General features: G+C 54.1%; 11 protein-coding genes across 11 annotated transcripts; 5 read left to right on the top strand and 6 right to left on the bottom strand.

Moving 5' to 3' along the window:
• Positions 1–52: 52 nt before the first annotated feature.
• On the bottom strand, positions 53–2099 carry ACRALDRAFT_2114172 (uncharacterized protein; the record flags this gene model as incomplete). Its single annotated transcript, XM_071023669.1, has 3 exons — positions 53–1276; positions 1345–1793; positions 1859–2099. 3 exons carry the CDS (start codon positions 2097–2099, stop codon positions 53–55), a joined length of 1914 nt encoding a protein of 637 aa, XP_070871051.1.
• Positions 2100–6535: 4436 nt separating this feature from the next.
• On the top strand, positions 6536–7764 carry ACRALDRAFT_2044856 (glycoside hydrolase family 12 protein; the record flags this gene model as incomplete). Its single annotated transcript, XM_071021475.1, has 3 exons — positions 6536–6659; positions 6777–7242; positions 7362–7764. The coding sequence occupies 3 exons, from the start codon at positions 6536–6538 to the stop codon at positions 7762–7764; spliced, it is 993 nt and encodes a 330-aa protein (XP_070871050.1).
• Positions 7765–8313: 549 nt separating this feature from the next.
• On the bottom strand, positions 8314–8639 carry ACRALDRAFT_213507 (uncharacterized protein; the record flags this gene model as incomplete). Its single annotated transcript, XM_071024086.1, has 3 exons — positions 8314–8357; positions 8448–8565; positions 8616–8639. 3 exons carry the CDS (start codon positions 8637–8639, stop codon positions 8314–8316), a joined length of 186 nt encoding a protein of 61 aa, XP_070871049.1.
• Positions 8640–8690: 51 nt separating this feature from the next.
• On the bottom strand, positions 8691–10044 carry ACRALDRAFT_1095337 (uncharacterized protein; the record flags this gene model as incomplete). Its single annotated transcript, XM_071019771.1, has 8 exons — positions 9574–10044; positions 9508–9530; positions 9416–9479; positions 9351–9392; positions 9081–9317; positions 8960–9023; positions 8789–8852; positions 8691–8756 (listed from the first exon to the last, which is right to left on the bottom strand). The coding sequence occupies exons 1-8, from the start codon at positions 9650–9652 to the stop codon at positions 8691–8693; spliced, it is 639 nt and encodes a 212-aa protein (XP_070871048.1). The 5' UTR covers positions 9653–10044.
• A 1842-nt stretch (positions 10045–11886) lies between these two features.
• Positions 11887–14228, top strand: ACRALDRAFT_2030264 (glycosyltransferase family 2 protein; the record flags this gene model as incomplete). Its single annotated transcript, XM_071020648.1, has 5 exons — positions 11887–12027; positions 12123–12221; positions 12307–13391; positions 13462–13655; positions 13753–14228. The coding sequence occupies 5 exons, from the start codon at positions 11887–11889 to the stop codon at positions 14226–14228; spliced, it is 1995 nt and encodes a 664-aa protein (XP_070871047.1).
• A 2212-nt stretch (positions 14229–16440) lies between these two features.
• Positions 16441–17672, bottom strand: ACRALDRAFT_1045208 (uncharacterized protein). The gene is made up of 4 exons (XM_071015389.1): positions 17410–17672; positions 17287–17333; positions 17123–17209; positions 16441–17061 (listed from the first exon to the last, which is right to left on the bottom strand). Exons 1-4 carry the CDS (start codon positions 17471–17473, stop codon positions 16828–16830), a joined length of 432 nt encoding a protein of 143 aa, XP_070871046.1. The 5' UTR covers positions 17474–17672; the 3' UTR covers positions 16441–16827.
• Positions 17673–18144: 472 nt separating this feature from the next.
• ACRALDRAFT_1066114 (uncharacterized protein) lies at positions 18145–19341 on the top strand. Its single transcript, XM_071017282.1, has 3 exons — positions 18145–18616; positions 18746–19070; positions 19162–19341. The coding sequence occupies exons 1-3, from the start codon at positions 18467–18469 to the stop codon at positions 19329–19331; spliced, it is 645 nt and encodes a 214-aa protein (XP_070871045.1). The 5' UTR covers positions 18145–18466; the 3' UTR covers positions 19332–19341.
• Positions 19342–19508: 167 nt separating this feature from the next.
• ACRALDRAFT_2141748 (uncharacterized protein) lies at positions 19509–21041 on the bottom strand. The gene has a single exon (XM_071024181.1). It carries the CDS (start codon positions 20985–20987, stop codon positions 19680–19682), a length of 1308 nt encoding a protein of 435 aa, XP_070871044.1. The 5' UTR covers positions 20988–21041; the 3' UTR covers positions 19509–19679.
• A 327-nt stretch (positions 21042–21368) lies between these two features.
• On the top strand, positions 21369–23002 carry ACRALDRAFT_2141744 (uncharacterized protein). Its single transcript, XM_071024180.1, has one exon. The coding sequence runs from the start codon at positions 21450–21452 to the stop codon at positions 22947–22949; it is 1500 nt and encodes a 499-aa protein (XP_070871043.1). The 5' UTR covers positions 21369–21449; the 3' UTR covers positions 22950–23002.
• A 362-nt stretch (positions 23003–23364) lies between these two features.
• Positions 23365–24196, top strand: ACRALDRAFT_1037399 (uncharacterized protein; the record flags this gene model as incomplete). Its single annotated transcript, XM_071015061.1, has 2 exons — positions 23365–23939; positions 24007–24196. The coding sequence occupies 2 exons, from the start codon at positions 23365–23367 to the stop codon at positions 24194–24196; spliced, it is 765 nt and encodes a 254-aa protein (XP_070871042.1).
• Positions 24197–24657: 461 nt separating this feature from the next.
• Positions 24658–26934, bottom strand: ACRALDRAFT_1052947 (uncharacterized protein; the record flags this gene model as incomplete). Its single annotated transcript, XM_071015761.1, has 5 exons — positions 26735–26934; positions 26286–26666; positions 25915–26235; positions 25600–25836; positions 24658–25544 (listed from the first exon to the last, which is right to left on the bottom strand). Exons 1-5 carry the CDS (start codon positions 26811–26813, stop codon positions 24658–24660), a joined length of 1905 nt encoding a protein of 634 aa, XP_070871041.1. The 5' UTR covers positions 26814–26934.
• Between the last annotated feature and the right edge of the window lie 855 nt (positions 26935–27789).

Raw genomic sequence — 27789 nt, 5'->3', positions numbered from 1 at the left:
CGTTTTGTTTTGTTTCGCTTTTCTTTTTGTTTGTGTTCGGGTGGGTGTTCATTTACATGCCGACACCCTTGCCGATACCCTGGACCTTGAAGCCCAGCTTCTCGAGCTCAGGGGCGCTGACAACGTTACGGCCATCGAGGACGAGCTTGGGGAGCTTCATCATGGACGACACCTCTTCCCAGTCGACCGGGTCGCCGTCGTCTTCGGCGCTGGTGGCGGAATCGTTGCAGCCCTTGCAGTTCTCCGGGCACGCCTCGGGCTTGAGGCGCTTGAGGGGGTCGAGGGGCGTCTTGTTCTTTCCCCGGGTGACGAACGCCTCGAGCTCGATGATGTCCATCTCTGTGGGGTTGGGGCCGAGGAAGCCGGCGTTGGCGTTGGCGAGCTGCTCCTCCATGCTGCCGCTCCACAGGCTGGTGCGGCGGGCCGTGGCCTGCGCCTGCTTGGGGTAGTGGAAGTGGTACCACGGCGTCAGGATGCAGATAGCCGACGCGCCATCTGTGGTCTCGCGCCAGTTGCTGCGCACCTTGACCTGGGCCAGCATGGTCGGGTCGGTGACGTGCTGCGCCACCTCTTCCATGATGGCATCGGGCGCGCAGCCGGGATCGAAGATGGCAATCTCGCGTGGCCTCTCGTTGGCGAGTTGCCTGATAATGTGGACCGCAATGGAGTTGCGCGTGTCGTTGGTGCCCTCCTTGAAGGCGAAGCCGAAAATAGCCACCTTCTTGCCTCTCAAGTTGCCGTTGAGTGCGCGGTGCACCTTCTCGGCGAAACGCTGGCGCTGGTACTTGTTGATGTCCAAAACGCCCGTCCAGTAGTCTGCCACGGTGTCCAGGTGGAGGGTCCGGGCCATGTAGCTGAGGTTGAGAATGTCCTTCTCGAAGCAGGAGCCGCCGAAGCCGACACCGGCGTGCAGGAACTTCTTGCCGAGACGCGAGTCGCCGCCGATTCCCCGGCTGATTTCTTGGACATCGGCCCCCAATTCCTCGCACAGCGCCGAGATACTGTTGATGCTGGAAATACGCTGGGCAAGCATAGCGTTGGCGACGAGCTTAGTCAGCTCGCTCGACCATGTGTTCACGGTCATGATCTTGGACACGGGGACCCAGGCCGCATAGATGCTCTTGAGGGCAGCGGCAGCGCGCAGACCGGCGGGAGTGGTGTTGCTGCCGATCAGGATGCGGTCCGGGTGCATAAGATCACGGACGGCTGTACCCTCGGCAAGGAACTCGGGGTTCGAGACGACCTCAAACTCGCATTCCGGGCGGTATTGGGCGAGCTGCACAGAAGGGATACGGCGTTAGCACGGGATGTTATCCTCACGGGAACCCCATGGTGTCGACTTACAATCTCGCGAATGGTGCGAGCGGTACCCGTCGGGACGGTGCTCTTCTCGACAATGACAGCGCCGTTCTTGGCGTACTTGGCCACCGTCTCGGAGGCACCCTCGACGGCGCTGAGGTCGGCAGTGAAGCCGGCGCCAATACCGTAGGTCTTTGTCGGGGTGTTGACGCAGATCAGGACAATGTCCGCGGCGCGAATACCATTCTCAACGTCGGTGGAGAAAATAAGGTTGGGCTCGCGAGCAGCAACATTGACGGTCTTGTTCATGGCCGGGAGGAAAGCGGTCGTTTCGTTGGTGCCATCGCGGGCAATTCTCACAATCTTGGGCAGGCCACTCTCGTGGATGGGCAAGTGGGGAGAATTCCACGCGGCAATGCGCTCGGCGTTGAGGTCGACAACGGTGATCTGGATATGGGGGTTGTGGAAGGCGATAAGGGCAGCGGTAGGGCCACCTGGGGAACACCAACGTTAGCCATTGCAGTTGACAGTTGACACGCGGTAGATTGGGAGTACACACCGACAAAGCCGGCGCCGACGAAGCAGACATTCTTGACCTCGATGGGCTCGGTAGGAACCACGTTTCCGTTGGTCATGGTCGAAGCCTTGGGTTCGTCCGGGGTGCGGGAGCGCGATGTTGGAGGGGAGGTGGTGGGAGTGCCGCCTGTTGTCGAGTCGACCTCGGAACGGGCGGTAGCTGTATCGATAGTCGACGCCGAGTCGGCCAAGTGGTTAACGATCCGGTTGGCGGGAGAAGCCATTTATTCGTAGGGGGGGGACCTGAAGAGGCGGTGGGCCGTTGGCGAGCAAAGAGAAGAAGAAGAAGAAGAGAAGGCAAATAAGCGAGTGGAAGGAGACAGTGGATGTCTCCGGCGGCGAGAAGGTGCGGAAAATAAGGTCGACAGAAAAAACGTGGAAAAATTCGGCGACGAACACGAAAAGGCACGGACGACGAGACGAAGGCGATACGAATCGAGAAACGAGTTCGAGTCGAAGATTGGAAAAGAAAAAGGGTCGGAAAACCCGGCCAAGAAATAGGGGGGAAAAAAAAAAGCGAGAAAAAGAAAGGGGTAAGCAAGCAGCTCGACTGGGGTGCCTGAAAAGGTGACGGATCCGCCGTGCGAAGATTGTGGAAGTGTGCAGGTGGGGGCTAACGGCGACGAAAAGGTACGGTAGTGAGGTACTTGCGATATATGTAAGTCCTTTTAGTGACGCCTTATGGTGTGCAGGTACCTCGAAGGTAGCGTCTCTATTGTTTCCGTCCGTAAGGAATAACTTTGGCCTCTGAATCAATGGCCAGGGTTCTGTAAATGGATCAACGCGGATGCTTCGCGATTAGGCAATTGTAGGAATTGGCACCGAGACTGGAAGAATGTCGCGTTTGCAGACGCGATCATTTCATCCAACGCGCGTATACTTATCTCTACATTTTTTAACTTGTACTTTAAATCCTGGTACTTAGAGGAAAGACATTGTCCATGTGGTAGGTAGTTGGGCTCGTCGGTTGCGATGTGGACATGGTGCATTCAAATTGCCTTGCCACTGTTCTTCATTGGACGAGACAAAAAGTCAAGGTACAATCCCGTGGATTGTCACGTTGTATGTGTACTTTGTCGCTGGGCACCTGGTGGATTCCAGCCTGGTACGGATACAGTTCCATTTGCATCGTCTCGTCCTGGAACTTGAGTAATACATACTGCCGGTTAGGGGCATACCCGGCCAGGTCGGTGTTTTAACCTTATACTCTATTAGGACAAGTCATCAAGTCCTAGTCTTGCAAGTGTCGGTAATTGGTTAGAGTTGCGAATTAAGCCTCGAGTACTTCTTAGGCACAGTACAACGTACAACGTATACAACGTATAACATACCTAGACCTCTGGCCTTAGGGGCATATATAGATTGCTAACATTAAGAGAAATATAGTACGTTTTTCGCTATCTTTCAGAGTGTTAAAGTCATAGAACATGGCCGTGAAATCTAGACTTAGGCTAAGTACCAAAGATCGTGATTGTCTTCCCTCTTCATGATCATAATGTACCGTGATTTTGGGCTTCCAAGTCTAGAATTCGCCCAGACATGGCGACTAATTCCCATTCAGGAAAAGGTTATTGCACAAACTGAGCCAGGGTGTGGTCCCAACCAGTACGCTGTACTAACTTTAATTACCCCTGCTCTGCCTTGTGGGAAAAGGAGAGGCTTACGTTGTAGGGCGTCGTCGACCGCTTCAGTTGCGTACGTAATTAATACTGGGATGTTGGTAGGGGGACAAAATAAGCATCCTCCACCATGCGATGCAGACTTCCGTTTCTCCCCGCTGCGGGAGTACAAGCCAGCGTCCGTGATGGGCGGCAGTTCTATATGGGACCCCTCCTTCGACATTTTGATATTGGTCGCATCAACCAGCCCAAGGTCTTCCGCAAGACGAGTCCAAAACGAGTTCATGTATATGTCTCCTGTCACCTCTCTTTACCAGCCTTGCCAAATCGCGACGATGCATTCGCTCTCTTTAGGACGTGATGAATCGCCATCAAGCTGGCGACTCCCCTTGCCTGCTTGGTATCACAAAGTACTACATCGTCCCTACCTTACCGCGCTGCATGCCATTGATGCGACAGAAAGTTCCATGCCAGATGGATGAAGTCGGCGGCAGCAATGCTGTGCTGCCACATTCCACCATGAACTCTCCATGCAAGGTAACCCGCCCGCATGGTTCACGGGGAAGGTGACCTCGGTGACATCATATTGTTTCTGTATCGCAGCCAAGGGAGGGAGGGCGACATGCAAGATAAGGCCCGATTGTGCCGATTGCTAAAGTAAGTTTCACAGCCGGCTTGTGATGATGCGACGTTCTCAGGAAACAACACGTGGTGGGTGTCTCGCAATGTGGCGCCGGTATTTCGCATCCTGCTCTCCCTTTCTACCTACTTAGTACGTTGGCGCTAGTTGTGTAGAACTTGGCCATGGTCATAGGAAGCCATTCCGAGGTGTGGAAGAATAGGCACCGGTGCGCTTTCAAGGTTTTCCCCTGCGGTTCAGTGGTAGAGTCGTTGGGTCGAGGGACCGGTTTTCTCGTATCGCCCAGCGTCTGGTTTCTCAGCGACTAGCCAGGAGGTAGGGGAACGGAAGGGATGGTTTGAGGGCCAATGATGGGTTCACCCAATGCTCCAATACGGTCTATTCCGCAACCCAACGACCTTCAGTCCATTGCCTGACAGCAGAATGGCAAATGGTATGAGTCGAATAAAGCGGTTTGCTTAATGCGGTCAAGAATGCAGCCGCCGTGTATGGCTCCCGTGTATGTACCTATTGTACCGTGACTGACGCTTGCACGGAAGAAGTACCGGTACCTTGGGCAGAGCTTACGACGACTCGGCCTTGGCTGACTCCATAGCAGTTCAATACGGATAATTACGGAGTCGCAATCGTTCGTCCCTGGCACCACCTTCATCTCTAGTGAAATTTTGACACGGTAAAACGCAAATGACGGATCAAGTGCGGGACGGAATGCTAAGTATATGAATTCAACATTCCGCATTCCATCACGATTGATCTGAAAAATTGCCATCAGTGTACTTGACGAGTTCGTCCATGATGCCCTCGTCCTTCATCTTTCGCAGAGGGCCCTCCTTGTGCCACTTATATCGGAGTACCGGTCTTCCGCCACCCCCTGCTCGGTCTTCCGGGTCTTCTTAAACCCTTTCAGGCTAGAATGATCCACTACATCCCCATAAGCCGAAATTAGCTGTACTTTCAAGGTATTTCGATGTACACAAGCATAAACAGAGCGAAACGCGTAAGGAAACAAGGAGGACCACCCATAATAGTATAGTATATAGAGGAGAGTATATTCTTTTCATTTCTTTATATTCGTATAAAGTAAGAAATCGGTTATAAGAGATACGCGAGTCACGTGACTATATAACTAAGACTATTACGTGACTAGTAAAATATATAATCACTATACTTAACGCGTAGCATAAAAATATCAGATTATATAATATTATATCACGTAATATATCACGTGATATAATATTACATAATACGCATCAAAATATGGGTCTACTTCGTACTTTAAATTTTTCATCCATATCGTAACCCTCCTCCTCCACCACCTTCACCTTCACCTTTAAACGCGTTACTCCTAATTTCGGGTTATGCAGGGTAGTGGATCATTCTAGCCTGAAAGGGTTTGAGAAGACCCGGAAGACCGAGCAGGGGGTGGCGGAAGACCGGTACTCCTTATATCGGCGCTGTCAAGCAAGCTGGCGCGTCCCCTCCACTGATTTACATGTCGCTCCTCTTGGCCGAGACGAAGATGCAATCAATTCGTCAGGTCGATCACTTTAATATCACGAGCTTGCCTGTCTGCTGGCATACAGCAAAGCAACACCTTGGGCGGCCGAATCTTCCTGCGATGTGGCGCATGTCAACTTGTCGGATGGATCCGGCTAATCATCATATCCGTACGATGACAATGCAATCGATAATTACCAATAAGCAGGGAGATTGGCGAGTTTATATTAGCGGACACCGAGAAAAACACCATCTGTCGAGCTTCGGCCTACATGTACAATGTCACGATGCACAATACGTTTCCTTTCCCTCTTTTCTATCGTAGGCAAACGGCTTTCTGAAGGGCTGCCGTAACCCTTATTAACATCTTCAAGACGTGTGCCTAGATTGCAACGGGAACTAGGCATTGATTAGTGCTAGCATACCGTCGAGGCCTAACGTAGGAACAGAAATTAGCATCCGTAGCTGCCTATAGGGTAGTACCTATGTAACCCTCCGGGCCCTTCCTTATTGGCTGGATAGGTGCCACCTGAACTTTCGCCTCTGAAATGAGACTTGCTCGATTTCTTTCCATCACTCGCGACCATCGTCGCAATTACACACGCTCCTCGTTCTTTTCCCCCTTGACCACCGGTGCGTTCTCTTCTGCCCTTCGACCACAACGGCAACAGAAGACGTCGGGCTTCTTTTCACTCGCTTCTTCCGGATTTTTTGATTTTCTTTTTGCCGCTCGCTCCCTTAACTTTACACTTTTTCTTTTTCTCTTCATCGTTCTACCGCACCACGGCCTTCGACTACAATCCTCGCTGAAACGCCTTTTTAATCGATTTCCCCCGTTATTACCGTATTCCTGCATCATACTTGACGGAGTTCCTGAAAACGAAACATCGGCAAGGAAGAAACAATGAAGAGCGTATTCACCTGGGGCAGCAGCCTTTCGCTGCTTCTGAGTCTGGCTTCGGCACAGAGTTACGACGCTACGATTTGCGGCGAGGATCGCTTTGGCGAATTTTCGGATCCCCAAGTTTGTGAGTCTTGCCGATCATTGTCCCGCAAGATCACTTGATCTCGCTTGGGAACAATCAGAAACTGGTGATTACCCGTGTCGGACCTGCTCAACTGACCATCGTTCCTTCACGATACAGACCTTCCCAACGCCTGGAACAAAAACAGCCCCGACGATGGCTTCGTTTGCATGTCGGTCGATAACAGCACGCCCGCCTTTGACGTGACGTGGATGTGGCCCGAGAACATCGCCGATGTCCATTCGTACCCGTATGTGCGCCTCAACGACGATGCTTTGCCCACGCGTCTCAGCACCATCGAGTCCATGCGCATCAAGTCCGACTGGATGATGACCCTCGGGAGTCCCCGTTCCCCGCCGCGCGATTTCAGCAACCGGACCTGGACCAAGAACAAGGAGAAGCTTGACGAGGTTGGCGTCACGGCAAACGCCGCCTGGGATTTCTTCCTCGATGCCAACCGCACCAGGACCTATAACCCCGTTGACTCGGCCATCGAGGTCATGATTTGGCTGGGTCGCGTTGGCCATGCCCGGCCTCTCGAGGGCGATGGTGTCGTGACGACTATTAAACTCGGCGACCACACATTGTACGTTCCCCCTCTGTTGCTACACACCCATCCCGATGGTCGCATGGATTGGAATCGCGGTGTCTGGGTGCTACGCCGGTCTTGTCTGGTTTTGTTTTTGCTAACGAAGATGCTACTAGCCAACTTTACTACCAGCTGAACTTCCGCTCCCGGCACGTCTTCACCTGGATCCTCGCCAACGGCGGTGACGTCACCCAGTTCGACGAGGACGTGAGCCCGCTATTCGAATATATCCTCAACAACCCGCCCCCCGAGTCCGACGACGAAGACGCCGCCGAATGGCCTGAGGACCCTTACCTCGGTCTCGTCGAATTTGGCTCCGAGACGTGGTACTCCAAGGACAACGTCACCTTCTCCGTCGCCAACTTTGGGCTCGATCTCGAGGTCGATCAGGAGGCTGTCGACAAAGATAGGGGCTCTGGCGGCGGCGATGACGAGGATGCCGGCATGGCGCTGGGCGTCCCCATGTTTGGCATCATAGCACCCGTTGCGCTGTTGGCGGGTGCGATTCTTATGTTCTAGAGGCGCGGCACTTCCGGGCAGAACAGTGGGAGGAGTGGCGGTAGCGACCACGCGAAAGACCAAGGCGGTGGGCGTTGTTATGTCCTCAGGACACGGTTCGTTACTTTGTTCTTCATCCAGTCTGATAGACTATTGGCGTGTTTCGTACCAGGGATTGTTATGATTTTGACTATATTTTTTTCCGCACTGATGTCAGTCTCGTTCTCACGTTTATACTCTTTCGCACAGCTGTGGCTATGGGGATTGGGGAGCACTACCTTTGGCACGCCGGAGGACAACGGACCTGGTTAATACTCAGTAGCTTAAACGACTAGTTCTGATTGATCATACAAGCGATGATGACTTTAGCCGTTGTTTTATTTGTATACTCATATGTCTGGGTTCTGATGTTACACGTTGGTTTGGTGGGTGGGCTTTTCCCAGCTTGTCTACAGTACCACTTTTGTGATGTTATTTAGTCGCGAGGGAGATCTACTTTACGACACTGCAACTTAATTCAGATAACCGAGGGTCGTCAATGTGATGATTGATCAATTTTGATCAACTTCCTCATTGATCGGGGCCGGGAGGGGCCGAGTCCACGATGGGTAGATCTGAACGTTAATCTGGATAAAGCTGAGTTCCTGTTGTAGGGTGGGTGTCTACTAAATGTTGCTTTCCCACTTATTACATGACATGCCAACGGTAATGCGATATCATGTCCCAAGACACTCTTTTACTGTATCGTATCATTCGTTTCGCGAGGACACGTTCGTTCCTTGTTAGTACTGCGGTTGATTTTGTCCTATGACGTCGGGTATACTAGCGAGACAACCGAATCAGAAAAGGCGTATCCTATTTTTGGGTAAGACGGCAAGCTGTGCCTGGTTTTCCATCTTCGCTACCCCGTACGTACTTTGTACTAAGTAATGGCCTGCGGCACATGTTCAGTGGGCGGTGGGGAGAATGGTGACAACTAGCAACGGCTGAACGGGCGGAGCTGACGGTTGGTTCTAGTGGGGGTCAGTCACTCAGTACAACGTACGTGCTCAGTACGTTGTACACTAATATTCGTATTCAGCTCGTCTCGTATGTGCGTGCTTAGCAGCCTATCATGAAATACCAATCTAGTATTAGTACGGAGAAAGGATCCGTAGTCGGTCGTTGTCGTTGGACCGGTTGGGTTAAAAATAGGGGGACCTGCATGAATAGCTACAAGTTGGACGACGGACTTCGTATCACGGCTTGGCGATTCAAAATGTGATCGCCAAGCGAGGCCGCTGCTGCAGAGTTTTCGTTCTTTTCTTTTCCTTTTTTTTCTCCTTTTTTCTTTTTACTCACCACTTTTTTCCCCTGCTCCTTTTGTTCCCTGACTCGGAGATAGGAAAATCCGACCACGTTGCAAACTATGTAAATAAACATGGATAAAATGGGCTTGCGCACCGAGGCGAATACGTTGAAATGTTCCGGTGAAGGATGCCGAGGGGAATTACCATGTAATTGCAGAAACATGAGCAAAAATGCCTGCACAGCTGCATATGGGCCGCGGCCGGCGGTCGTCTCCTTATGTATACCTATCCATACGTTATAGTGAAGCTGACACACACTCGGATAATTCACCGGTGAAAGCGTGGTCAACGGAGTATTGGCTCGGTGGAAGCATGTCTCATACGATTGGAGGATACAGTCGTTGCGATGAATTTATCGTTGCCAATCAACGGCTTTAGCGCCAAGAGCTGAGACCAGGATATTAAGCAGGATGACGCTTATCTCCCGCTCGGCTTTGACTTGTTGGTTTCATTTGGCCGCCGAGTCATAATAGCCGTTGACTCCATTTCCAACCCCCACTCTTTTCAGCCCATTCGAACAATCCTTCACCCCTGACCCTCCCGGAATTATCTTCTTTCATAATCCTAGTCCTCGTATTCGTTGGGTGGTTGATAATAATAAGCAAGTGATGGAGTCTCCAAGTGATGCTAAGGTGAGAATTCTCTTACGGTGGCCATGGATGTGCTAAGATGATTCCTCGTATATAGTAAATGGAGGAAGCCATCCAAGTGTCAACCCGCGATTTCGCCAACAAGACCCGTCTTCTTCGGAGTTGCTTTGGATGTGTGTAGGTAACAAAATGCTTTCTGGGCGTATCTTACGATTCCGATGATGATGCAATGGCCGAGTTCAGGTTGCCAGCCAAGCGGGCGGCAACGCATTTACGTTGTAACTGCTAGCGTAAGGCTAGCCAGGGGGTTAGTGGGGGGAGGCTTCGGTGAACGGCACTGCAGGGGACGGCCCTCGCTTTTTGCAGCGCACACAAAAACAATGGTCGGAAAAAGACTAAAAAAAAAAAAAAATAGCCTCAATCGAGTACATATGAATGCTGGCTGTCTGAGGAACCATGGCATCGGTAACAGCGGTCGTCTTGTCCGGCGTCATCTTGCACGACGGCATTCCAGATTCCACAGCAGGATGATAACTTTGCCCAGATAAGGTGAGATTAGTTCGTCCCAAGTCGATCCACACACCCATGTCTATGATCAGGCCAAGAGAAGCGTGCGCTTGTTCGAACAGGAGACGATGATGACTAGGGCTTTCCCATCTGATGCGGGTTTCTGGCTGTATTCAGGTTAGGTACATATACTAATACAGCGTATAGTGCCTGATCACCCTTTTCCCATGAGGGATTGATGAATATCGTCAGGTGTTATTGAGTTGTCAGCATCGACACGGAATCCGAGCTGCCCTGATGCGTTCGTATCGATAATGGTTCCTTGGTAACAGTCCGCGGGCGGTTATAGGTAGCATCTTAACACAATACCTGGTTCCCGGTGATCTCACCATGTGGTTAGCTTTTTCTGCAAACCTGGCTGGCGTCCCACTTTGAATCCGGATGGGTGGGCCATTGGTTTTCATAATGGTCTCATATCTCGTGGGTATTGTTGTAATCGCAAGCCATTGCTGGGGTGATTGCGGCATCGCCGCCGGGAGCGCTTACGGTTATGTATGCACACTACATACGTTGTACGATGGGGGATTTGGCTTTGAGAATGAGAAGTATGGAAGCGTCAACCATGTGTGCCGTAAAGGGGAATGAGGACATGTACAGCAGGGCCCTTTGCATGTAAGGCTTCACAGCACAGCGCTGTATTCCGAGTGACTACCTTGTCCCGAAACATTTAGTGATGTGGTCTTTGGTCTTGTTTGCAGCTCGCTTCGTGTGGTACCTGTATTCGTACATACAATGATGTACCTATGTACACTCGGGGAGTCAAGGTACAGGATTGGATGTGGTGGTGCCGCCAGCGAATAGTACCCATCGTGGCTTGACCACGTCCCACATCCCGTTCTGCTGTCCAATGTACCTGGTCCACTGCATGCAAAACCAGTAAGGAACTTGTACCGCATACCTTCAAGGACCACGGCCTCTCTTCTCTCTCTCCCTTTCCCTTTCTCTTCCCCTGCCCAATTGACCATTTCTTCTTTTCTTTTCTCACCCCCCTCCCCAAGCCATATCTGGGTGGTTGGCCTCTGGGCATTTTTTCCTTTCTGAATCTTCTTCTCCCATCACTTACCCTCGCTTTCGTCACTCGTTGACTGTTCTTTCCACCGTCGTCTCTCGCTTGCTCCAAGGCGGCTAACAACCTCCCTTGCTGCTGTTTACATTCGCTTGTATATCTGTCCGTGCCTTCAGTACCTTACTTCCGAGCATCATTATTACCTTGCCCGTTTGTGCTTGGCTAGTAGGGCTCATACCGTCACTCGTTCTCTCTTTGTTTACCGCCATCCGAATTGGCTTTCGGGGCTTCTCCTACCATCAGACACCTCGGAAAGGGAAGGAGCCATCCTAACCCACAGGAGTTACCAGAAGGTGCCCAACTCTCGAACATTAGGAGCCAGGCAAACCAACGCCTATATCGTGAACCAGGCACTTGGTGTTCGGAATACGGAATCGAATCTTCCTCGACGCCACACTCTCGCTTCCTAGGCTACCACTCTGGCCGAACCGTAGCCTGTATCCTACTCGATCGTTTGTTGCGAGGGCACTCCTGCCTCTCGACACTCCCACCTCAACCCATCATCCTCCTGGTCGTTCCTACCACAGTCGTTTCCCCTAATTGAACGAAGGACCCGACCACCACCGTCTCAATGCCGCGACCCATTACACCAAATGGCCGCGGGCCCTCGCCGGATTCGGGCCATTACACAAACCCGTTTGCGGCGAATCCGTTCGACACGGATGAGGGCAGTGCTGCCGCCTCGCTGGCCAGCAACTCCACCTTCACAGTTGTGAGTAACCACCTGGCTCCTCTTCTCCGTGGAGAACAAGGTCCCATGGGCAATGACGCAGTATCCACGGGCAACGACCGCTAACTGCATTCCAGAATGTCATTCCAGACCACCAACAAGACAATGCCACCCATGGACTCCGGAGACCAGCCCCGGCTCTCCCGCCTCAACACCGCTACAGCCGCGGCGATATCGTGAGTCTCGGCCCCTGCTTCTTTTTACGGGGGAGGACGCAGCTGCCCTGTCGATAGGACGCCGCTTGCTAACCTACATTTCCAGGAACCCTCTCCACTCGCCAACGAGATCGTCAGCGAAAAAGTCAACTACTCGAGTCCTTCGGAAATCGACAGTGACCATGCGAACCACCTCCATGGCCACCGTGACCGCAAGATGGTAGATCTCGACCCGGAGAAGGTGGGGGAGAAGAACACCTCGGCACTGGGCAAGTCGTCTGGCCTCCCACTCCACAAACGCATGTACCATGCCTTCCGGAGGACCTACTGCCCAATAGAGCCCCCAGAGCTCGTATTGCCAGTGTGCCCTGACGACACGGAGAAGGTGATGTACGTCCATACCAACCGGATTCTGCTCTACATCTTCGGAGTCATCTCCTTCCTGGCCCTCGGTGCCGGTATGTGGTTGTTCACCCTGTCGTCGCCCGTCTTCTACTGGTACGGCGTCTTCGCGGGTGCCATGTGCATATACCTCTTCATTTCGTATGCCGTCGGCGTCATCGGTCGTGATTGGGATTATAACGCCCATCTCGAGCGTATCGAGCGCCACCCCATCACCGAGGACAACGCACCGACCGTCGACGTCTATCTGCCCGTCTGCAAGGAGCCGATCGAGATTCTGCGTAACACTTGGCGTCACATCGCCAAGCTGGACTGGCCCGCCGACAAGCTCAAGGTGTACGTCATGGACGACGGAGCCCTCGACGAGGTGCGGCAGCTCGCCGAAAGCTTCGGCTTCATCTATTGGGTTCGCGACGACCGTCCCCGTCTCCGAAAAGCCGGCAACCTCCGGTGGACCTTTGCCCGTACCAAGGGCGATTTCTTCTGCATCTTCGACGCCGACTTCTGCCCCCGGCCCGACTTTATCAAGGAACTCATTGTCGAGCACCTGGACGATCCCAAGACGGCCATTGTGCAGAGCCCCCAGTTCTTCCGCGTCTTGAAGGAGCAGACGTGGGTCGAGCAGGGCGCCGGTGCCACCCAGGAGCTCTTTTACCGCGTCGTGCAAGTCAACCGCAATCGCTGGGGCGCGTCTATTTGCGTCGGCAGCAATGCCGTGTACCGTCGTGCGGCCCTCGAGGAGGTCGGTGGCACGGCGGAGATTGGTTTCTCTGAGGACGTACATACCGGGTAAGTTTGAAAGTGGTCGGAAAATGACAATGGACTGTAATCAAGTCATGGTGCTGACTTGGGGTTCTAGTTTTGGCGCCGTCGATCGTGGTTGGAAAGTCAAGTATATTCCGCTCTGTTTGGCCACCGGCGTGTGTCCCGATTCTCCTAGGGCCTTCTTCTCGCAGCAGATGCGTTGGGCACGTGGCAGCACCACTCTTCTCACCAACAGCCACTTCTGGGTGTCCAATCTGACCTTTATGCAGAAGGTCTGCTACCTCTCCGGTATGGCCCCCCGACCCCTTATCTTGATCTGGTCTATCTACACGTCGAGGGTTTTCCGTTTCATTTGCAACCACTGACCAAATATTGTCACTTCCAGGCTTCCTTTACTATTCTGCCGTCTCCCTGAACATCTTCCTTGCCCCCATCGCCGGTACGCTCCTCCTCGCCATCCGCCCCGAGTTCTTCCGGTACTGGAATCTGGCCTTCGCCATTCCATCCATCCTTTACGGTGTCATCCTCATGCGCGTCTGGGCCAAGGCCAGGTACGGCTTCAACGTGCAACATGCCATGACGGTGCAGAGCTACGCCTACCTCACCGCCATCAAGGACCGCCTATTCAACATTGAGCTGCTCTGGGCGGCTTCGGGCGATTCCAAAGCACACAAGAGCAACAAGTACCGCAACATGCGCCTCCTCTGCATTTTCTGGACAATCATGGTCACGGGCTCCATGATTGGCGTCGTGACTTGGCGCCTGGTCACCGGATTCACTTGGTATCACACCATTCCGCTGCTCATCATCAACGTCTACAACTTCTACATCAACCATTACTTTATGTTCTGCAATTGGTAATGAGGGAGTTGTCCTGTGGGAGCAGGAGATGCTGTTTACCTCGTGGAATCGGCGGACCGCCTATGGCAAGCTCGGGTTACATGATCACCATGCAACCAGTCAACATAAGGAGGCAGAGAAGCAGAACGTACTCGGAGCCTCCAATGGAAAAAAAAAAAAAAAAACTTGCTGTTCCTTGCAAGAAGCATATGACGGAGCGGCTTCAGGGAGTATGATCGGCAGGGCTGATTGCCGGTCCCCCATGACCGTGATCTAACCTGTCTGTCCTCTACTTCAGGCATAGACAAATAAACGACGGCGGCGTATCTTCATGGCAATTTCTGGCTTTGTTTTTCTCTCGCATTTCATCACGTCACGACCTGACTGCGAGCATGGCAATTGGTGCACGGGAGGCTTGGAACTTGTTAGACGACATGGTCCTACGGGATTGCCGTTACACGCATACACATACTCTTCATAGACGACGGGCGCCGACAGCCCCTTCCCAAGGCCGGACGCCCTCATTCTTTGCCGATGGGCCAGCTTCCCTGCTATCCCAGCGGAACACCTAGGCAATGGAATGCGACAAGGCTTGGGTCGGGCATACTGGTAGAGCACGATCGCTCTGGCCGGTTGATGACGCAAATAGATTCGCCATGTCTATAGTCTGGTGCTTGCCTGTTACGGTTCGCGGGCGCCAGTTAATGTTGCATATATATTTTAGTATTTAATTCTACTGCAAGAGATGCGGCCCTGTGTTCTTTGATGGCTCCAAGCGATGATTACACGCCAGTGTTTTGTGGCTGAAGCCCACACCCGGACGGCTTCAGGAGACGATACAGTTCATCACTCCCTACGACGCCCCGTTGCTATACGTGGTATGCCTACTGACGAATAATCTCTTCCTCTCCGCCACAAGCTGGGAGGGACAGAAGAATCAAATAAGGTTAGGATGAGGAAGATGCGATTCCTATCACCCACCATTCCATGAGGCCCCGTGCTCCCCGAACCGTGGTGGCTGAAAGATACTGTTAACGCTTGACGCCCAAAAGCATATCATACCTGATGAACTATGCAGCCACGACACCTAGATCCTTGCCACCCAAGGTCTTTTTCAAGCCTCGCCAGAGTCTCGGTTGACTATATAAATACAGGAGGAAGCGTTCCTGTCACTGTCCCAAACCACTCTCTCTTCATACACTTCCATCCACAAGTTGCGAGACAGATCTCTCCTTCATCTACCGCCCCAAGATACTCACCAAATCCCTCCCGGACAGAAAAGAATATCCAAACGTTTTAAAAATGAAGTTTGCCGTCTTCCTCGCAGTCTGCGGCCTCCTGGCGTCCCCGGCCATCGCCACGATCGGCATTCCCTACAAGCTCAGCAATCCTTGCCTCGCCTGCAACGATCCCAAGGACGACCCCCGCTTCAAGAAGAAACCCAAAAACAACTAGACACGAGGTGCACGATGGGCTGTGGGACTTTCACTTCTACCCAGTCAGTGGTCCCCCTTCAGACAGCACGCAGTCAGGGGCACATTTCACTTAACGCGTCCTTGAGCAGCCGCTGCACATCTTGAATCTCGGGGGAAAAAAATGAACCACCACACAAGAGCGAGGACCTGGCGATGAGACGGAACTCGGCGTGGTTTTCTTTTCTTCTCCCTAACCCAATCGAGACCTTGGAGTTCTGGTGTTGGCTACATGGTGATTTTGATGGTCCGGAGTTTGGGGCGTTGTCCAGGACGAAGTTGGAGGGAAAGAATTGGCTGGTCATGATAATCAGGGGAAAGCTGTAGGACAGATACATCATACCTGGGATAGCAGGGTAGCCCATCGCCCAACACGAGGCTGGCTTTGCGCCGGAGGGTGGAGGCTCATGGAAGTCTTGTGTTTAGTAGGGCCAGTGCCGAATATTGGTATTCTGGCTGAACCTTGTTTACAATACAGTGGCAGTTTAATCTTGTCCTCCTTTTTACGTATCTTGCTGCATGACCGGTGGTGACATGTTTGGCCAGTGTACTATGTTCAAGCATTACGATAGACATCGCAGGCAGCGGAGAGTCGCCAAATGAACTGCCATGAGGCCAGGACGAGGCAGAGCTACGGGAGGATACGCGGCTACAGACTTGGATGAAGCTCAGATTATCTCCGTGCTCGGTACGAGGAGTTGTATTTTATCAGAACCTCGTATATCACAGCTGGGATGTGGGTTCAACGGACCTTCATTTCACAGAGTAGAAAAGGTAATCGCAATCAATCTAGGTATCTTGATGCCCCTAAGTAATCCGCAGCGACTTGGTCTTTGCCATGCCACCCCTGAAAGTCGAGCATCCTGTACCACTTCAGTCTTCGAGCCCCTGGTCGTTGTTGTAAACGGGATGTAATTTCATACATACTGAGGGCAATATAGCTAGATGTTCAAGCCACGCACAGTGCCTCAAGGTAAGGGATATTGGGATTGCATCGTCAAAAAGAACCCTCTGGGCAATGTAATCCGACGTACCGGCCTTGGTCCAGCTCCGTGATTCACAGTAATAACTCATCCTAGAAATAAAAAACTTGGAAACTTGACCGTGTAAATAGACATGAAAAAGAAAAGATCTGGTGCGCTTGGGTATTAATATCTATGTCGTGTGCTGTAGTCCTTCGGGCTGACCACCAAGCCCTTGCCCTTCTTGGCCCCCCTATAGATGGTCTCTATAATGTCTATAAGCTCCTGCTTATCCTCCAGCACCCAGTTGAGCTTGTTGTTGTCACCCGTGCCGAAATCGCACATCATGTGTTTGTTGCGGAAAAAGAACATGATGGTGCAGGGGTCGTACAACTCGTACATGCCGTTGAAATCAGGGACCTGCGGGGGAGTGAGAAGCCGCTCATACGCCTGAGAGAGAGAGAGGAAAAGGGGGACGCACCTGGTCGATGTCACAGAGGTAGACGGCAGCAAAGTTCTTCACTCGATCGGCTATCTTGTAGAGAACTTCATCCTGGCGCATACAAGCCTGAATGTGCTCGTTAGCTTGGCTCGTGGAAATGGGAGATAAAGTCAACGGGTAGCGGGTAGGTGTCTCTGCCTTACCGGATCGTGGTCACGCCCGAACCGTATGACGACGAGGCGATCTTCCTCTGTAGCGGCCAAAAGTCAGCTCTTCCACTTGAGAATGAGACCGTGGGGAAAGCTGGTTCATCGAATATCGCTCACCTGATAATATCGCCTGGTCGACATGCCACCCAGAGTTCAAGTGAGGGAGCACTACTGAGCCCATGATGCGATGTTCGTCTTGGTGGCCGTCGGGTCGTTGGCCGGGAGCCTATGTCTGGCAATGAGGTCGTTATTGAAGTGGTTAAAATAGGTCGTCGAGTAGAAAGTCACGTCAGTCCAACAGTACGAAGTAGGTAGTTAATCAGAGATGGATCCACCTTGTTGCGGTGAAGAGGAAGCTTGGAGACTGTTGAAGGTAAGGCCTCAGACCTCACATCTCACATGTCCTGGCTCATATCTTATCGCCACTTCCATCTGAGGTGGGAAAACCGAGTCACGTGATATCATGTCATCGAGTAAGTCACGTGATACAATAGGACAGAGGTAAACCGGTACGTATCGCTGCGACACAGCCGAGACAGGATGCAGGAAAACGTCGGTCAGGAAGCAAGGGAAGGTCGGTCAGGAAGAGAAAAAGGAAGAGTGGAATCTCGCACAAATCAGCACAATCAAACGACTTGGTAGATCTGCTTGTCTATAAGTACCAGAACCCAATACCAGCTCGGATGGTTCTGTAACCGATATTTGCACAACAATACTGGCACTTTACCTTACGTAACTCTGCTAGGTGGATTCCGTGAGTCTGGGCGTCACGTGATACGGTATGATCTCCACTCTATTTCTCCATGATCCGCACGATTGGGTCGGGTTCCCCAGGTTCTCATGCATGAGCAACCCAACCCATCCATTGGGATTCCACCCACACTGGTCGACCGTTGACTGGCTGTTATGCGATCCCGCAGCAGGAAGCTGTACACGATTTCTTTACTGCTCCGGGGTGATAGGAATCAAATAACAAGGCTTCCTCGCAGACCAGCAACAGGTAGGCAACCCGGTCAGCATATGGGATTTTGAGTGCGGCACCTGTGGAAGGGGGTTTCCAGCCGGCTGGAAAGCCCGAGACCAGCACTGTCGAGTCACGGGCCACAGCCCGCCCAAGTATGAGTGCGACACCTGCCCGCGCTGGTTCAGGAGCTCGGCAGCTCGCAAACAGCACATGTGGGACACGAACCACTTCTACCACGAATGCCGCGTCTGTCCGGAGACGTGGCCGTCGGAGCAAGACCGCAACTCCCACGAGGCCAACATGCACCACTACTGCGGGGACTGCAACCGCCAGTTTACCAGTTACAACAATGTCAGGATGGTTAGTGAGCACGGGACTTTTTCAACTTGTTTTCTTTTGTCATGATTCTTTTCCCCCCATGTCCCAGCGCCTGCAAGGTAAAATGAGAGAGCTGACGGGTTTCGTGGGGCGGCCGTCTTACCCGAGCAGCATCTCAACTCGCGCGTCCACAGGGGCCAGCAGATGGACTGTCCCTTCTGCCACCGAGGCTTTGTGACCGCCACGGGCCTTACTACGCACCTGGAGTCGGGCGCTTGCCCGAGCGCTCCGTTTCTTAACCGAGACTCCATCTACGCCATCGTTCGGACCAAGGACCCGCACGGTGCCATCTCGAAGAAGTTGCTGAAGTGGAAGGGATCCAGCCAGTATGAGGCAACTTCGGCATCCTGGAACGGCTACTACTACGAATGCGTCCTTTGCCATCGCGAGTTCAACAATCTGCAGAGTCTGAACCGGCATCTGAACTCGCCTGTTCGTAAGTAACCGTTGCTGGCCCTACTTCATGCCGGCGGGACTTTCATGCTAATACGATTTTCCTTTTCTTTCCTTTGTTGCTTCTTCTTCAGACCAGCAACACCTCTATCATTGCCCTAACCGGGCTTGCGGAGCGGACTTTAAGACACTGGCGGGCGTCGTCAACCATCTGGAGAGCGAGTCGTGCGGGTACGCGTGCTTCGCTGCAGTCCAGAAGAAAATGGGAGACATACTCAGCAGCGACCGCATGCTGACGTTTTGATTCACCATTGCGTTCGTCTATTCGGAGCTGGAGACGCGAGCCTTGCCCTTTTATGCCTTTTCTTTGTGCTTGGCCTTTATATGTCCTCGCTCTTTCACACACACACACACACACACACACACACACACACACACTCATTCCTTTTTTTTTGATTTTTTTTTTTTTTTTTTTTTTTTTCCCCTTCGCATAATGGGTCACCAAGTTGACATGAGATGCGAGTACTAAGTCGAATTCACTTAATCATGTATAATTATCAAGTTATGGTCGAAATATTTCAGTACAATATATGGACGGAAACCGGCTATAATCAGATGCCGCTCAGGTAACACAGTGCAATGGCCGGAGTGGTCAAAGTGCTTTATTATCGTCGCCTGGAGGCAGTTGGCTGACCAAGCTCGCGAGGATAGAGTGCAGGCCCTGTTTGAGCTGCGGGTTCGTCGATGCCTGGATACGCACCTCCAACTCGCTAATCCTAGCTCGGAGCTCCGCTCTGTTCGCCTCTTCTGGATCGTCATCGTGGTCGCCTCCCTCCTCCTCTTCCTCAATCGAACCGGCCAGCTCCTCTCGCACGAGACCTTCTCCAAACGAAGTAGCGAAAGCGTCAGCCATGCCAGCATCCTTGACAGCGAAGACGATTTCTTCCACCACGTCCCTCCAATCCTCCCCCGACCCTCCGCCCGACCCTCTCCGCTCGCCCTTTGCCTTCTTCCCTTTACCGCCGTCCGTGGTTCTAGGCAACAGCACCTTCCGCCAAGCAGCCGCCACCTCGCCAACGGGGTTCCCGTAAGCGCCACACCCCCAAGCGCCGAGCACGACCCTCCGGACCCCCCTGGCGCGACAGATGCGCATGACCATCTTCATCTTGTCCAGGACCAGCTGGCGGTCCTTGTCGCGGACGTAGCGTCTCCGACCCGACGAGTCGGCTTCCGTCTCCGGGTTGCGCAGCATGGCGGCGCTGATGCAGTCGACAAACCAGCGGTCCTTTTTCTCGAGGACGTCGGCGGCGGCGTCGTCGTCGTCGGAGCGGAAGACCAGGACGTCCGGGGTGTAGATGGCGCCTAGGTCCGGGAGGCGGTAGTAGTGGTCTCGTAGGGAGGGGAGGAGGGTGGTGCGCATGCAGAGGGATTCTTCTTGGCTGGTGGCGCCGTTGACGAAACCGCCGCCGGGGTTCAGGGGGGAGGCCATGTTGAGGATGGCGACTCGTTGGGAAAGGGGGGAAGGAGAAGACTCTTGGGTGGTTTTGCTGTCTGTGGGGTTGGAGGGTTTGAATTCCGGGTTTGGGTTCTCCTCGGCGAGAGCCCGGGCGGCGGAGAGGGTGTCGGCTACTACGAGAGTGATCCGGGGAGACGGGGGAGGATGTGTTTGTGAGGCGTTGGTCTTGCTGCTGGCGTTGCGATGGCTGGATTTGCTGTCGCATGAGACTGGGCCTGCTGGGGCTGGTGGTGCCTGGAGTTTCTCGCCCGAGGCGCCCCGTAATGTCCCCGTTTCCTGGTCGACGACGATGAGTTCGGCAGCCTCGATTCCTCGACGAGCCCTTGGGTGAGTGGACAGGAGGGAGGGGATGAGCTGGTTGATGGTGGCCTTGGCCTTTTTGGCTCGGGCAGCTCGAAGGAAGCCCGCGGGAGGAAGGCCACGGGATGGTTGGAGTCTTCCCATACTGCAACACTTTTTTCGGACTGTCCTATGGTCTTCTAGGTGAGGCCTTTGAGGTAGCCGTGTGTGATGTATATGGGAAAGAAGTGATTCGAATAGTCCCGTGTCGTCATTCGTGAAGGGGAGGGGGTCAGGTACCCTGATGGGCAGGGTGCACCGTGCGTTGCACTGTACTGATGATGGATGGGGGTCAATTCGACGACTTAGTCAGCTGAAGGTACCTAGGTACATAAGTACCGCATTACTGTACATGTACTTCGTAGGTATTCGTACTTCTCTCACGGGTTTCTCAATCTCAATTATCTTCGGTCTCTTAGTCTCTCTCTCGTCTCTTATGCATTTGATCTGATTCGCATCTTTGAAGCCATGATCTATTCGTTGTATGTCAATAACATATTATTTTGTCCTCTATTCAGTGTAGACTTGTTCGGTCGTCTCTGCCCGAGAGTTCCGACCCACAAAGACATGTACAAGTACATCACGCCTGTACCAATTCCCCCGGCGAAAACCCCTCCGCTGGTCTCTCCTCTTTCTATCCATCGTCAACTCTCCTCGTCAACTCTCTTCTTGATAAAGCCTTTGTCTCCAGATCCTCATCCAACTGAGTACAGGCGCCATACGAACATTGAAAATCAAACAGAACACGACATTGGCTTGTTTCGTGACAACACAACTGCAACCTGGACAATCTGCACCATCTCCAGAATGCCTCCTGTAAAGCCTCGGCGCGTCGCCGAGATCATGCTGTCATGGCTGGGCCTAGACCTCATTTCCTGCACTGAACTACAGATCCTGTGGGCAGGTTACGGTCACATCTGTGCCGTCGAAGCACGAGACTCCAACGACAAGACAAAGACCACGTCGCGCATGATCCTGAAGCTCATCTCACCCCCGGGTCTCGGCGACCGCACAAAAGACGAAGGCCACCTGCGCAAGATGCTCAGCTACCAAGTCGAGCAGTACTTCTACCAGGAAATTGCCCCCCGCCTGTTGGAGGATGGCGTCGCCGTCGCCGAATGCCTCGCCTCGACCCGGGACTCGGCAGGGAAACCGCACGCCGAGGAACTCCACGGCCTGACCGCTACCCTCATGTCGGACTTGCGCCCGCAGTTCCCCGTCGCCGGCGGGAAACGGTCTGCCTTGCGCCCTCGACAGGTCCATGCGGCTCTGGACTGGCTGGCCCGGTTCCACAGCAGCTCCTGGGCGTCGCTGCCAGACAACGAGGGGCTCGATTTGTTCCTGCTCCCGCCGCTCGAGGAGGCGAAGCGCCGACGATCCGGCCAGGTGGATCCTAAGCGGTCAAAGTTGTGGCTCAACGGCGGATACACGTACCTGGCGACCCGACGGAAAGAGTATGCATCCCTTGCCGACGATGAAACCTCGGAATGGTCTGCCGCTTTTTGCAAACCCCTCGAAACCAACGCCGGGGACGATGGACCTTCGCCGCCGTCGTCTGTTGCGGAACTCGTCGCCGCTTTCCTCACGCCGTCCGGGCGACCTTTCGAGACGTACATCCACGGCGACGTCAAGTCGGAGAATCTCTTCACCACCGAGCCGGGCGACCGGGTGGCCTTTTTCGATTTTCAGTACGTCGGCCTGGGTCTAGGTGTTTGCGACCTCGCCAAGCTCTTCACTTGTTCGGTTCCCCTCGACATGCTCGCCGATTGCCGCGGCCCCGACGAGGTGCCGCTGACACTGCCCATGGAGGAAGGAGAGAAGGCATTGTTGGAGAAGTACCGCCAGACCCTCCTCTCCAGGAAACCGTCGGGGAGGGGCCCTTTGGCATACGACTGGTGTGATTTCGTCCGCCACTGGGAGACGGCTCTTGTCGATTGGTGTCGCTTCCAGGCGTCTTGGGGATTCTGGGGCAACACCGAGTGGCTTGAGGCGAGAGTGCGGTTCATTCTCGGCGACGACGGCTGGCGTAACTGGTTGAGGGAGGAATGCACACGGTTGCATACGTGAGAAAAGAAGAAGAAGAAAAAGGGACTGGGGGAAACAGAAAAAATGGAATGGGGGTGGACCGCCAAAATCTCAGCAAGATCAATCGAAACTGCTCACGTCCTTCCCGGCAACTGTCGCAAACGGTCCAAATTCACTAGAGATGGCGATGGCACCAAGCGAGGAGCATTTGTGCGGGGAGAGGCGAAGGATGGGAGAATCCACTCCCGATCGGAAATCTATTGCCGTCAAACATCACGCGTCATGCTCGAGGCGCACTACTCATCTCCTATTTAGTGCTATTCTCATCCTCTCGTCGCCGACTCGTTTCTCCTTTCCTACTCCCACGCATTCATTTGATCACTTCCTGACGATTACCACTACGACTACAACCGCGACCGCGACCACTCTTACATCCCTCCCAGCCAACTCACTTACCATGACTTCGCCGACCCAATTCGCCGACAAGGTCATCGCCCTCACGGGAGCCGCCTCGGGCATAGGCCAGGCCACCGCCCACCTCCTCGCCGCGCGCGGAGCCCGCCTCTCGCTCGCCGACGTGCAGCAGGAAGGCCTGGCGGCCACCAAGGCGGCCATTGAAAAGGAGAACCCCGAGGCCGAGGTGTCGATCTTCGTCGTCGACGTGCGCGAGTACGCCGCCGTCGAAAAGTGGGTGTCGGACACGGTGTCGCGCTTCGGCCGGCTCGACGGCGCCGCGAACCTGGCCGGCGTCATCCCCAAGTCCATCGGCGTGGCGCCCCTGTCCGAGCAGGATTTCGAGGAGTGGGACTTTGTCACCGGCGTCAACCTGACGGGCGTCATGCATTGCATGCGGGCCCAGCTCGCGGTCATCGCGGACGGGGGGAGCGTCGTCAATGCGAGTTCTATCGCGGGGATCGTGGGACGGCCGAACAATGCTGCCTACACTGCGAGCAAGCATGGCGTGATTGGGCTGACGAGGAGTGCGGCGAAGGAGGTTGGGGCGAGGCAGGTGAGGGTGAATGCAATTTGTCCGTGAGTTTCTTGCCCTCCTTTTCCTTTTTTTTCTTCTTTTCTCCACCTCGGCTCACATACGCTACAGGGGACGAATCTTGACGCCCATGGTCACTGGTGGCTCGGGTATCCCTTTTGCCGGACCAGAGCCCGAGGTTTCCCTGCAGAGACCGGGTAAGCCGGAAGAGGTGGCCAAGTTGATTGCCTTTTTGTTGAGCGACGAGTCGTCCTACATTTCGGGGACCGCCATTAGCATTGACGGGGGGTGGTATTGCTAGAGGCTGTCGTAGATGAGGGATGCATTGTCATTTCCATTTTTCATCTAGACTTTTCACTTCTGTAGCTGCATGAGACTTTTCGAACTGGCATGGTCGAGGCAACTGTTCGATGGTGTATGATGTTATTGATAGTTATGGGATTTGTACGAATATTGGTTGAGACGAAGGCGAACGGGAGACGAGAGATGAGGACGAGACGAGAGGCGAGACGAGAAATGAGAGATGAGAGACGAGACAGGAGACGAGAGACGAGACACGAGACAAATACTGGCGTTGAACTACAGACATGGCTTTCCACTGGAAGCATGCAGGTACGTGTTCAGTCGTCCTAGGAAACACATCCGAGTGATCTGGACTGACGATCTCAAAAAGCAATGCTGAGTTATATTCTCTGTCTGATTTTGTGTGTTCTCATCAATCATACAAAACAAGGCTACTACAGTTCCCCCACCCGTTCTCATCTAAATACGGCCCCTTTCCAAGAACTTGTTGGGAATATCAACCTGCTTGCAGCGAATGTACTCGCAAAGGTTCTTGCCCAAGCTGTCAAACGAGCTGGTCGAGTTGAAGCCGCGGTCGAGGTGGTCCTTGAGGAGGAAGTGGACGGCAAGGATGTTGGGGAACTCGTAGCGGTCAATCTGCTTCCCGGTGTCGTTCTTGCCGAGCAGCTCGCGGAGCTTGGTGGTGGTGAGGACGGTGCGGAGCCAGTCCCACTCGTCGGCGTGGCGGACAAAGAGGCCGAGGTTGCAGTTGGAGCTCTTGTCGCCGGAGCGGCCCATGACGACCCAGCCGAGGGGGCCGCGGGTGGTGGGGCCGAAGGAGGCCAGGTCGACGGGGTTGCGGGTGACGGGCAGGTCGGGCTGCTCGCGCGGGTACTCGCGGGTGTTGGTCGGGGTGGGGATGTCGACGACGGTGCCGTCGGGGAGGTGGGCGGTCTCCTTGACGAAGGACTGCGGGAGGAGGGAGACCCAGTACTCGAAGAAGGGGCGGCCGATGGCGGTGCGCATGTCCGGGGCCATGGTGCTGCCCGGGTAGCCCTGGAGGAGGTTCTCGATGCAGAAGCGGGCAAAGGAGCCGCGGTCCGAGTCGACAAAGGCGTTGCCGGAGAGGAGGTCCGGGTCGCGCGTCTGGGCGAAGATGCGCATGTCGACGGTGGCCTCTTCCTGCGACTGCGGGTTCTCGGGGACGGCGCCGGCGACCTGGAACTTGAGGCACGAGAAGCGGTTGATGTGCTCGCCCATCAGGGCCTTGGTCTGGCGCTCGACCATGGCGGCCTTTTCGGCAATGTCGAGGCCGGTGAGGTAGAAGTGGAATTCGGCCTGCCAGCCTCCCTTGGCGGTGATGCCGACTGAGGGATGTCAGTGATGTGTATACTTTCCCGGGGACGAAAAGAAAAGACGTACCCTTGGTGGTGGATGGAGGGGGAAGGCCCTTGACGCCAGAGACGTGGACGGCGTTCTCGCCGACTTCCTTGAGAACAATGTTGTCGATTTCGGCGGTCACGTCCGAGTTGAAGTAGAGAGGGCCCTGGATCTCGTAGAGGAGCTGGCTGGCAACGGTGTAGGTGTTGACCAGACCATGCCTGCCCTTTTCCATGGTGATGACGGCGTCGCCGTTTGCCTCGACAGAAGCGATGGGGTCTGGTCGGTATCAGTATATCGATCTAGGGTACTGGGGAAGGTGACTCGGGGGTACAAAATTCAGGGGCTCAAACTCACATCCCATGTCGGTGTCCTTGTCACCCAGGCTCTTGAAGCCAGAGTAGTAACCGCCGGTGGCGTAGGTGCTGCACTCGATGATGTGGCCGACCATCAGCGCACTCGCCAGCTCGTCGAGGTTGTCCCGGGTCCAGCCGTGCCACCACATGGCAGCACCGACGGTGACGGAGGCATCGGCGACACGACCGCAGAGGACAATGTCGGCGCCACCCCTGAAGCACTCTGCGATGCCGGTGCCGCCGAGGTAGCACTGGGCGCAGACGGGGTCGAAGCCCCATTCTTGGATAGACTTGTTGGCGGGGAGGTTGTAGAACGGCTCGCCTGGGCTGCGTTAGTTTCTTTGTCTCTTCTGCAAGACGAAAAGCACCCACCCTTCTTGTACAGGTCGAGAACGGCATCGGTCACATCGTCACCATCGACGACACCAATCTTGAGGTCGACGCCATGCTTGGTGATGAGTTCCTGGACGGCAACGGCGAGACCGTGGACGTCGCTGGCGCCGGCGTTGACGGCGATCTTGACGCCGCGCTTGGCCAGCCAGGGGATGGCGGGGTCGAGCTCCTCGAGGAAGTAGGGCTCGTAGCCCTTGGCGACGACGGTGGAGCCGGAGCTCATGTCTTTCTGGGCGAGGCGGTCGCGCTTGTCGGAGCCGCGGAGGGTCATGTTGCACTCGCTCATCCAGTCGCCGGTGATGACGTCGACATCTTCGTTCTTGGCCACGTCGTGGATGCCACGCTTACGGTCGTAGACACCTAGACAGGAGGTCAGTACGTCGGCCGGGTTGCTGGTGGGGGGAGACGAGGGACGAAGAGGACGTTACCTCCTGAGCAGCCGGCAATCCTGATGGGACGCTTTGCGCCGCCACCGTTGACGCCGTTGGCTGTTGCACTGGGAGCCATGGTGTGTGTGAGACGGGATGAGGAGAGGTAGAGGAAAGAAGGTTATGCTAGAAAGAATGGTATGTTGGAAACCTCAACTCTGAGCAAAGATGCGTTCTGAGTAAGGTAGGCGGTGTTGAAGGAGGATGTTGAAGGATGGAGTCTAGAGTAACATGGTTTGAGAAAAGGAGCGAGGACGGGCTGGTCGATATATAGTCGTTTCTCAGGTGCCAGCCCAGGAGCACTTGTACCCTTGGGGACAGAATTCGTCATGCCGTGAATGCGTACATCCAGTCGTGTGACGCCCTAATGGCGGGGGGCGCTGACACGACGAGGGGCAACGAGACCCAGATCTTCTAGAGTGCGGGGGCCAACGGCGGGGGGCAACGGCGGGGGGTTAGCGCTAATGATTCAGTACCCGATAGCTTGGCCACGATGGTGGGATGGCCCCCAGGACCCAGGGCTGGGTCGGCCAGTGACCAGATCTACCCGTTAACTCCGGTAGTCGTTGTTGAATCATCCTATGCACTCGGACATAGTGTCCCCTCTCATTTTTTGGCACAAGGCGGCTGGGATCGGGGAATCTTTTGCCACCAAAATAGAAATGTCTGGACACGGCATGTGGTGGTGTGGGAATGGGGTTTGCTGAGTCGGCTTGCACAATGTGGGACAGCATCGAGACTACTGACTATAGTGAGCCGACCAGTGGTAGCCGGCCCACATCAAGATCCCTGGGTTCAGATGTAACAACTATTGTCGAGATGGAGATGGACTCCCTCATACTCTGAGATAAGGCAGAGGGGCGCGCGGTATAAGTGAATAAGAGGTTTACTCATCATTGTGTTCTTTTCAAGTGCAAGGGCTAGGTTAGGTCGTTGAGACGCGTTGAGTAGCCAACTTGAAATACTCGACACTTGTATCGAGCAACTGTACCTCGAAGCTTCACAGGGTTTTTCTCTCATTCTTTGCAACAAGTAGACGAATTCTAAAGGGTCCA

The sequence above is a fragment of the Sodiomyces alcalophilus genome (genome assembly GCF_042370955.1).
Source record: "Sodiomyces alcalophilus JCM 7366 unplaced genomic scaffold ACRALscaffold_10, whole genome shotgun sequence".
Taxonomy (NCBI): domain Eukaryota; kingdom Fungi; phylum Ascomycota; class Sordariomycetes; order Glomerellales; family Plectosphaerellaceae; genus Sodiomyces; species Sodiomyces alcalophilus.
Note: the sequence above shows the minus strand (reverse complement) of the source record. Positions and strands in the feature narration are given on the sequence as shown.